Source organism: Sodiomyces alkalinus (assembly GCF_003711515.1).
Source record: "Sodiomyces alkalinus F11 unplaced genomic scaffold SODALscaffold_9, whole genome shotgun sequence".
NCBI lineage: Eukaryota > Fungi > Ascomycota > Sordariomycetes > Glomerellales > Plectosphaerellaceae > Sodiomyces > Sodiomyces alkalinus.
The window spans coordinates 1,380,439-1,390,729 of NW_021167087.1; the positions used below are offsets into that span (position 1 = coordinate 1,380,439).

Consider the following 10,291-nt stretch of genomic DNA (forward strand, 5'->3'; position numbering starts at 1 on the left):
ACTATCTCTATAAAATAATATAAGAATATCGTCTATAAAGAAGATAACGAATACGTTTTAAGCCTTAGTATAGAATAGGCACGGTTCTTCTTTACTAGCCTTTATCCCTAAGTCTATTAGGGTGGCCGTGAAGGTCTGGAACTATAGTCTAGGCGAGTCGCGTAGTCTATATAGTGCTTTATCGAGCTCTACGCACTTATCTGGCTACTTAAATCTATCGGGAAGTTCGTATATAACGGGCGTTCCTGTTTTACTCCTTTAGGCGTTAACGAAGGCGTTAACGATATTAAGTTACTTAATTTCTAGATTAAACTAAGTAGCTAGGGCTATAATAATACGAAAAGATCGTGTAGCGAGCGTTACTATATAGGTTCTTTTAATTATTAAGCTCTGCTATAAGTCCCCTCGAATATATAAGCGTGCCTTATATCGTTTAAGATATCCGTCTTAGTTAAACTTATAGGTAAAAACCTACTTCAACGGAAAAGGCTTTAACTTCGTCTCTAAGCGCTTAATTTCTCTTTATATACGTTTCTTAATTAGCTTATTTACCTCCTTCTACGCGGTTTCCTTAAACCGTTCACGTATCGGGTAGTTAATAAGCTCCTATTAGTACCTTAGTATAGCCTTTAGATAGTCGTGATAAACCCTACCGTCGATTAAGGGCTTCGGTGATGTTATAGCCTCTCTTTTTGTATTTAAACGAGTATTTATTTTAGTATCGGCTACTCCGAGGATTATTAAATTAAAGGTTAGAAGCCCTTCTAGCCCGTCCTAGCGCTCTTTTTATTAATTAGATAAGAAAAAGGTATAAGTTAAAGGTATATCTAGCTCTACCTAATATATCCGTGGATTAACCCAAATAGTCTTTCCTTAAGCACGGCGATCGGTGATTTTTACGCTAGCACGCGTTACTTCCTTTATTAGTATACTCTTTTTCCTTTAGTAGGCGGTCACCTTAGGGGTTAGTCGGATAGGTGGTCTGGATCTGGACGCTATAGTACGGCTAGTGCTATAGTACGGATTAGGGGTAGTTAGTCCCTATACTATCGCCTACGTACTCCTTTCTATAGTTAAAATCGTCGAAGTGTCTATATTAAGCTCTAGTATATATAATCCTAGCGTGTCGGTTATAGTATTTTCTTAGGTGGCCGCTCTATTATCTTATTAGTCGGAAGAATTATTAATTAAGAGTTCCTCCGAAGACTACGGCTCTACGCTTATAACCTAAAGATTCCTACTCTAAGAATTAAGTATTACGCGTGGGGTTTAAAGTCCTATTACGGGCGGTTCGGGTATATTAGGTGAATTTAGTAGTGGCGATAAAACGTTTAATTTAGCCTCTACTACTCTTACCCCCGAGTTCGAACCCGTGGACTATACTTATTCTCTAAAAGGTATACTATCAATTAATCTACCCGGAGGGTAAGCCTATAGGATAAAGTCATTATCTTTATTTTCTTATATTTCGTAAGTTATAAGCTAGTTCCTTACCTTAGGCTCTAGGATCTATTCTACTTCTTCGAGCTATAGTTTATAAAATAACTACTCGTTAAATTATATATTACGCGTTATAATAACCTTCTAAAGCTATAGAATCTATACTCGGTAAATATTATAGGTAATATAACCTATAAGATACCTAATATATCCCTTTAGTTAAACCTTATATAGTTTCCTATTCCTCTTAGTCTCCCTATCCCTCGCTATTAGATAGGCGCGGCAGCTATAGGTATAAATACTACTCTAATTAGGGCGTAGGTCGGCTATATACTCTCTTATTAGAATCAGCGTATTCTTTCTAAACTATAAGTCGAGGATTTCTACTGGGGATTTCTATCCGTGTCTTTATAAGGGACTTATATTATATAATAACGCTGCCGATTTAGTACTCTCTGGCTATTTATCTAGTGGAATTCCTGCTCTATTCAGTATAGCGTTAGACTTTATAATAATCAGTTAACCGGCTTTCTCGCTGCCTCCGTTCGGTTTATAGGTATATAGCGGTGCTATTTCTATCTTAATCCCTTAACTGCTCGCCTATAGCTGGGTTATTTAATCCCCTGCTAGGTTAACGATCGAGGGCTTATTATTACTGCGTATCTTATAAATATATAAAGTGAATTACCGGTTAACCTATCGTTCGAACGCTTAAAGCGCGTTATAGAGCGTAACGCTGTTTTTCGAAGCTAAAGGTAGTATATAGATTTAGCCGCTATATTCGTCCTTTATTATAAGAAGATATCGTATACCGTTATAGCTTTTAGGTAGCTCTTAAAGATTCTAATAAATACGCTAAAACGGTTATAGGGAGCGGTGTTCTAACGTGTATCGAGATATAACTTAACGTGCCTAGGTTCGGGAGTATATCTTATAGTCTATCCGCTTAGTTCCCTTAAATAACACGTTCCTAGCGTTACGAACTAATACTCGTAAAGCGCTTAGTCTAAGATAGCCTACTCTTAAGTGCTATAACTATTCTTCGTTAACTCGTGGACGCGGAGGGTTACGGGTAGGTCGGTAATATCGCTAAGCTCTTATTAGTCGATTAACTACTATAACTAGTATATATTAATAGTCGTAATTAATCGGAATAATACTATATAGTATCGGTTAGAATCACGAATAAGAAGAAGAAGATAAAATTAGCTTATACTAAAGGATAGTTATATTAAAGCGTCAAAGCAGCTTTAATAAGACTACGCTCTTCTCCGCCGTTCTAAAGCGTAACGAGTAGTTATATCCCGAATACTAGATCCTAACCTTATATAATAGAGCTTCCGATATAATATTCGTGTGAAATCTCTCTACGACGACTATATCGTTAAGCTCTAAGTTAGCTTTCGGAGTACTTAGAGGTCTATTAAGGATTCCTTTAAGAAGCCGTTTACCTTTGCTAATAATCGGAAAGTCGGTTATACCGGATTCGATGGATCCTTTTATAGGAACGAAGGAACTTAGAATAAGTAGGTCGATTAAGTTAATAAGGTAAGTTATACCGTAATTATTAAGAAGAGTGCTTTATAAGAGCGGGTAAAGGCCTAGTCGGAGCGCGGCGTAGATTCTAGGGACCTCTTCTATAGTATAGATAAGGGCGGGATCCAGGATAATTATAATAACCTTCCTAGGATACCTATCTCCCTTACCACTACCGCTCTCCGAGCTTTCCTATCCCTTTTTCGACAGTTTTTCGCGTAAGCTCTTCCACTTTAGGAGCTTAATCTCTTTCCGTATCTCCTCACACCACTTATTATTAAGGTAGGTATTAGACCTCTGCTCGTATTTTCCGGTTAAAGCGTACTCCAGCTTATTATAGTGCTCTGGCTTCTAAGTATACTCGCGTCGATAGGGGTAATTAGTGCTCTTTTTCTTAGGCTTCTTTCCGCCTTCGTTATTATCTAAGCGGTCTCCTAGGGTCACGTAAACGCTATAGCGCGTGCCGTCTATAGTTAGAGCGCTTATAATAGCGTTAAACTCGCGGCCGTATATTAGAAGATCGGAAATCTTATCTCCGCGGACCTCTTTTATTACTAGCTCCTAAAGCTTAGTTTCTGCCTAAATAGACGTAAACTTCTATCTAACTACTATAAAGAAGTTCTGAATAGTAGTAGGTCCTTTAATCTCGGCTATCTTTTACTAATATACGCGTCTAATAAGGGTATTCCACTCCGTATACTATATAGCCACTTTAGTGTTAGCTCGACGAGCGTCTTATAGATACTTTTTATATACTCGTCTTATCTCTTCCTTCGTGTGAATACTACTTAGAGCGAAGCTACTCTTAAGTTCTTTTATTAAGTGGCATAACGTAAAGTGTCTATTTTATTTTTCCCTATTATAGCCGGGATATCTCTTAATAGCTTCTTCGATAGCCTATTAATAAGTAAAGGTCTCCACGGTGGTTTTAAGCAGTTAATTAGCCTTATCGAGCGCCTTAATAAGGCGACCGAGCTTTTAATTCTAGGCTATAGTCTACTAATTCTCGATTTCGGCGAGGCGTATAAGCTCCTACGTCGAGGGCACGATAGTATCGTCGCCCTTACCTTAGGAATACTATTCGCGTAGTTAATCCAGGGATTTAGGTATAATATACTTAGGACAGTTATCTAGCTAATCCTTTTAGCTAGGATCAAGTAGTGCCTAGACCTCTATCCCTTACGTATACGACTGGATATAGAAGATCTAATTGGCCTATTACCGCGTGGATTTAAGGCGCGGGATACCGAGCGCTTTAGCCGTGATCTCGAGCTTATTCGATATAGTATCGAGTAAGGGTTTAGCGAATAAGAGCTTATTATTAGGAGAGAGAGTATAGGAGGGCTCCGTAATACTATAGAAGTATATAAAAATAAACGTAGATAATAGATTAGCAGGAAGTTACTGGTTACTACTACTACCCGGGCTTATAACTATTGAATTAACGGGAGCGTGCTTATAGGGAGCGTTGATTCAGGAAATATATAATTGTATTATCTATAAAAGAGAAAGAAAAAGGGGGCGGGTATACGTGTCCTAAATACATCTACCACCTTCCAAGCGAGGATAGTGGGGCACCTCTAACTAATAGGAGAGCACCATACCGTGGCTCACGTGATAGAATATAACAGAGATCGATCTGAAAACAGAGACGTAATAACCACAGCCACTGAAGTTCAACTAAGATTATTAGCGACGTCCTCTCACCTCACCAACGAATCCCCTCTACCACCTCCAAAACGGCCGCACCCGCCGTCTCGCCGAGTTCTCCGTGACCGTAGCGGGCGGCGACTGAGAAACCGACTCAGTCTCGTCCCCAGAAACCCCCGTCGTTGGCACGGGCGTCGTCGTTATCTCTGCCGTCATACTCGTCGCGTCGTTCTCATCGTCGTCCTCAGCGTTCGTCCCAGAGGAGGATGAGGGAGAGGAGAGGGAGGATAACGACGACGACGACGACGACGACGACGAAGGAGGGGGGTTTTGCGGCTGTCCCGGTTCACACGTCGCCGCTCCTTCCTCCTGCACCACATCGTACGTCGTCGAGCACCCAAGGCCGGAGTCGCCGCACGCGTTCTCGCCCCCGCAGGGAAAATCGAGGTACTCGGTCGGCACCGGCTCGGGGCATCCGCACCACTGCGTCACCGTCGACAGGAAGAGGCACATGGGTACCATGCACGTCGAGCAGATGTCGCGCGTTTCCGTTACCGTCGGGCAATCGGCGAAGGAGTCGCGCGATGTGGGTGTCGGGCTGGGCGCTGCAGCCACGTCCTGCGCGGTGACCTGGGCCGTTCTGGTGCAAATGAATTAGCATGCGAACAAAAAGATGCCCCGTATAGATATATGATTTGATTCTGGAAGGCAACCGAGGGAATCATACTGTACTAGCAAAATAGCCGCGGCGAGCCGGTCGAAGAATGCATGTGGTTTCATAATGGATGTCGTGCGCCTGCAGGAAGATCTTCAAGAATCAAGAAATCACCTTGTCGTTTCACCCTTCACTTCAGGCTTCCTTCCATTCAGCAGAAGATGGGAGTTTTCGGGTCTTTTTCCGAAAACCGAAAAATAGCAAATAGGATGACAGCCGTATTTCCCTAAATACCCGACAACGATGCGTGAAATGATCGCCTACGATACCGTTCGCGCCTTTGCGAAACCACCAATTGCAACCCTCTGTCCGACGTCAGCGTGTTTCTCAAGCTGTACTTCTTTCTTCGTCACCCACCCATCCATCCCCTTCTCTCAACCCGTGGAGTCGTGCTTAATCTGTACCGCCAAGAGCAGGGTCTTCCCCGCACGGACCTTCTGTCGACGGCGCAGGCCTGGTTGTGGGGGTGGTGCCGGATGTCACCCTGGACAGCAGGGCTCCCCGCTTACGCCAAGGCAGTGTTGACTGTTGCGTGGTCCCGATTCAGCTCGCTTTGACCACGTGCAAGTTATACTAAGAAATATCCATAATAGCTTTTCTGGGCAAAATATATCAACGTCGGGCGTTGAAATCGTCCGACCATACCGATGCTCATTGCTCACTCCGGGGAGTTCATTCACTCCGGACACTCGGCGGGCACTTCGGTGAACGGTGTGGGGCAACTCCGGTCACCGTGACTCCGTGAGCTCCGGGTTACGGCCACCATCAAGGCAGGTTTCCAAATGGCGAATTCATTCTACAACGTAACTACCTATCTACCTTAGGTAAAGTATCCGAAGCACGGATAGGTACAAGTACGTTCGTTTTGGCTTGGCCTCTACCTAGGTACCTAAGTACCTACTTAGTAGGTCCATGGAGTAGCCGAGTAGGATACAATCATACACCTAAGGTACCTAGAGGCCCCCCAACGGTCCCTTCGTCTTTCACACATAGACCGAACAGACACCTGCACATTCTGAAGCTTGAAGCCAAGGTAGATCTACCTACCTTATGATGCCAGTCATGACGCTGAGAACGACCGACTCCCAGGACTCCCAGGTTGTAACTTGGTTGTACCTCCTCATTCTCCACGGAGCAGTTAGCGCCCCATAAACACACAAGGTACGTACCCCACTCGTGTGTCTGATGTCCAGCACAGGGTAAAGAAAGTACTGATACCTCGCTCCTCCATGCCCGGTACCTCTCATCGTACCGGCTCCAAACTTAAAACTTGACCTTCTTCGGGAAAATGTTAATTAGTAATAGGGGGAAGGGAAGTCTGAAGAGGGGAATGAGACGAGAATCACGAGATGGCTCAACGGAGTTTCACGTCAACACCACGCTCGAGTGTTGCAAAGGGACAATATCGACACGCATCTCCTTTCGACCATGGCTACCATTGCGGTCGCCGGAGGCACTGGAAGTGTCGGAAAGACCATCGTTCGACAGCTCCTCGCCGACGGGACTCATCAGGTCATCGTACTTGGAAGGAAAGTGAGTATGAGAGTATCCCACAGAATTCTTAGGTTTTGCTTGGGTATATCAAGGCGATGCTGAATTGCTGGTGTCTCCCTAGCCTCCTGTTGTCCCGCTTCTTCCTGGTGCAGAGTTCTTGGTCGTTGGTTATTCCGATGTCCAAGGGCTCGTCAATATCCTCGAGGGACGCAACGTCGAGACCGTAATCTCCGCGCTCGATGTCTTCGCTCCGGAAGGCAGCCAGGCCCAGCTCAACCTCATCGCCGCCAGCGATCAGTCGACGAAGACACGGAGGTTCATCCCGAGCGAGTATGCTGCTGCTCCGGACGACGGGTAAGTCATCACGTCTCGTCCCCCCCGGGGCCCCGGTCCAACTGTGGGGTTGGGATAGGGGTTTCATTCACCTACATATAACCCATCATCGACGCTAATCACCAGTAGCACAAACGAGTGGGATGTCTCGGCTTTCGCAAGACCCGCCGCCGCCGCCCTCAAGAAAACTGGTCTCCAGTATACTCGCGTCGTAGTCGGGTTCCTCATGGATTACTGGGGCATGCCGCATATTCCCTCCGACATGGCCCCCGGCGTCTGGGCCGTCGACGTAGCCAACAAGCGAGCCGCGATGCCGGGGACCGGAAACGAGCCCCTGACTCTGACGTACTCGGTCGACATGGCCGGGTTTATTGCCCGGCTTCTCGAGGTAGATGAGTGGCCCGAACTCAGCATCATCAGCGGCTCGGATACAACTCTCAATGAGCTCATTGCCATTGCTGAGAAAGTACGAGGTATGCGTCGGCTGTCTTCTTACCGTCTGCATCCAAACTTTATCCTTTCGCTGAAATTCATGGCTAACACGGCACGCGTTCAACGCCTCTTTGGTCAGGCACCAAGTTTGATGTGGTCTATGATAGTCAAGAGAAGCTAGAGAGGAACGAGCCCACAATGCTGGTTCACGAAGCCCACGGAGGAATTTCGGTTGAACAGATGAGGCAGATGAATGTTCTCTTTGGTCTAGCAACCATCTCAGGGCGTATGATCGTGCCGAAGGAGAACCGTCTCAACGAGAGGCTCCCCGATATCCGCCCCATGACTATCGAGGAGCTGATCACAAAGGCTTGGGCTGGCAAGTAGACTACGAGTCGGCAGTGAACCTCGGGGAACATGATCTGAGTTAGAGACTCTAACGGGACAGGAGCTGTTTCACAAAATATTGAGACTTTTGTTCCGAGGCCGCGGCGCCACACTCTCCTGTCCTGTTTCCTTCCATCCTTGTTTTCCTCCTCAGCAGTAACTGTATCGCTGTCCGCACGGGCCACGGAGGGGGCCTCTCCGGCCTCCGGGTCTACTCGCGCAGCTGGTGGCTAATGGTCCTCAGCGTCTTGTGGATCGACGCCATCTCGGTCGCGATGGCCTCCAGGGCCTGAACTTGGGCCTCCGCAACTTCAGCTGACCGACATGCCGGGGTCTTCACTTGAGCGGCAGACGTCGTGGCCTCCTGACGGTGGGCGGCGAAGCTAACCCTCAGCTTGGTCCGAGTCTCGACAGCGAGTGACTACGGAAGGGTTAGCAGTGCTGTACTGGGGAGACTGGTGACTGCCTTACGTACCCGCAGCTTGTCGCTCATTCCTCTCGGAAGCCCGAACAAGGATCTTCTGCAGCATTTTGGCCACTTTGGCGACATCCACCGATGATGACTGTGAGCTGGCGGTTAGTGGAGCACTGTCCGGCGGAGCAGCTTACGGGCGGAGGAGGGATATGACTATACGACGACACACGGCTTGCCGTTAGACTGGCAGTGTTCACATTTATGCGACAGCTCTAGAAGACCGTTAGTCATGGATATACGACAGAGCGGGTACACCAGTAACACTACGTACTAGTGCTATCGCGGCACGAACGAAACTTGATTACTCTCGAGGTGTTCTCGAAATCCATCTTGGCCAAATGGAGGGTGCAACGGCCGCAAGGGTCTCGGAGGTCGCCACCGATGCACTCGTCAACCACCTGCTGTCGGCGGGGAGAGGAGGGTTGCGACGACGGGCTGGCCACCGCCTCGGCATCTGCACTCGGTCTATCAGAGCGCGAACGCTTGGCGATGACACTATCATCATTGCTGCGGGCAGCGCGCTTCTTGTCTCGAATAAGAAGAGGAGACGAGTCATTGGGGGAGCTGTAGCGCGAGATGTTCGGGCTGCGAGCCATTGTACTTGAGGGTGTCCCTAAGGTGTACAAACTGTTAGTCGGCATCTCCGATACAATGGATATGCCACCACCCTGGGAGATATCTGGCTCACTTACGCGATATGGGCTGCACTTGGTCAGAACTCAGCGCTGAGCACAGATTTACCAGACGGCTCTATATAGTTAGTTCGACTGAACGAAACAGGAAAACCGGGTTGCCTCTGTTGGAAACATAGGTATCGTGGAGTTATACTTACCTCGCGGTCTATGACGATGAACTGTGAAAGAGGAAGAAAAGAAATGGGGAGGTGGTTGTGAGATCACATAGTGGGATAATACCTGGGCTCAGGCAGGGCAATTTAACCGTTCTTTCCCATTGTTATTACATGGAGAAAAGGAAGGGAGGCAGCTTCCTTGGAATGAATATCGGAGAACTTCAACAGCCCCGTGGCAGAGTAAGAACGACGTTTTCACTATACGTGCGCAAAAAAGCCCCTGTCATCAGAACATGGCCTGAGATTTGTGGGCAATGGAGGAAGTTGAAGTCTGACGACAACCCAAGGGAGAGCCGCAGATACCAGCTCAAGTAGCTGTCAACAGTATAAGCACAGGAGAAGTTGTCACTGCCGCCATGGTGTGATCATGTGAAGACGTTGGTCAGACCGTTAGTATACTCTTACTCTTTTTCTCTCCTGCTGATGACTACCCAAGTTTCATCCATCTTCCTAACGATCTCCCCAACTACATGCATATTCGATATGTCATATTCAACATGAATGCAGTCGTCGACGCAGCGTCCTATACAGTCTACACTATACACTAGCCAACCTCAACACATAAACAGGCCACCAAGACCTATGCAATCCCGCAAGCCCCCATCTAAGAGCAAGCAGGCAGAGCACGGACGCTAGTGGCAGTGCGGTGCAAGTCGACCTCGGCGGCGCGGCGGCGCGTCAGGCCGGGCAGGACCTGGCCGCCCGCCATGTTCCAGCGAGGCAGCTCCTGGGCGGCAACCGTGTTGGGGGCCTCACCGGCATTGAGGCGGCGGATCAGGGTCGACGTGCTGGTGGCGGTGCAGCCGACGTTGAAGGCCCAGCTGACCAGGGCGCCGTACTGGTTGGCGTTGAGGACGACGGAGGAGGCCGTCTGCCGCGTGATGCAGTTCTGGTAGGTCTGTGGACGGGTGGGGTTGGTTAGGGAAAGGCTTAAGAATAGAGAGAGAGAGTGTGTGTGTGTGTGTGTGTGAGAGAGGGG

The 10,291-nt window shown here is 47.5% G+C and overlaps 3 protein-coding genes across 3 annotated transcripts in view; 1 reads left to right on the top strand and 2 right to left on the bottom strand.

Moving 5' to 3' along the window:
* Window positions 1-4,666: 4,666 nt before the first annotated feature.
* SODALDRAFT_335573 (hypothetical protein) lies at window positions 4,667-5,566 on the bottom strand. The gene has a single exon (XM_028612497.1). It carries the CDS (start codon window positions 5,137-5,139, stop codon window positions 4,702-4,704), a length of 438 nt encoding a protein of 145 aa, XP_028464285.1. The 5' UTR covers window positions 5,140-5,566; the 3' UTR covers window positions 4,667-4,701.
* A 1,142-nt stretch (window positions 5,567-6,708) lies between these two features.
* Window positions 6,709-8,095, top strand: SODALDRAFT_335574 (nmrA-like family protein). Its single transcript, XM_028612498.1, has 4 exons — window positions 6,709-6,874; window positions 6,957-7,189; window positions 7,298-7,641; window positions 7,740-8,095. The coding sequence occupies exons 1-4, from the start codon at window positions 6,770-6,772 to the stop codon at window positions 7,985-7,987; spliced, it is 930 nt and encodes a 309-aa protein (XP_028464286.1). The 5' UTR covers window positions 6,709-6,769; the 3' UTR covers window positions 7,988-8,095.
* A 1,821-nt stretch (window positions 8,096-9,916) lies between these two features.
* Window positions 9,917-10,291, bottom strand: part of SODALDRAFT_325812 (lysozyme) — a gene marked incomplete at both ends in the record, with an annotated part of 860 nt that continues 485 nt past the window's right edge. Inside the window, one exon of the mRNA XM_028610023.1 lies at window positions 9,917-10,210. Coding sequence (XP_028464287.1) covers window positions 9,917-10,210 — 294 coding nt within the window. The remainder of the gene's footprint in view (window positions 10,211-10,291) is intronic.

What these genes read in the sequence shown, in the direction of transcription:
- SODALDRAFT_335574 (XM_028612498.1), top strand. Translation starts at nt 6,770, where the DNA reads ATGGCTACCATTGCGGTCGCCGGAGGCACTGGAAGTGTCGGAAAGACC. An exon ending in TCATCGTACTTGGAAGGAAA is followed by an intron (nt 6,875 to 6,956) that starts GTGAGTATGAGA and finishes GTGTCTCCCTAG; the next exon opens with CCTCCTGTTGTCCCGCTTCT. An exon ending in CATTGCTGAGAAAGTACGAG is followed by an intron (nt 7,642 to 7,739) that starts GTATGCGTCGGC and finishes CTCTTTGGTCAG; the next exon opens with GCACCAAGTTTGATGTGGTC.
- SODALDRAFT_335573 (XM_028612497.1), bottom strand. Translation starts at nt 5,139, where the DNA reads ATGTGCCTCTTCCTGTCGACGGTGACGCAGTGGTGCGGATGCCCCGAG.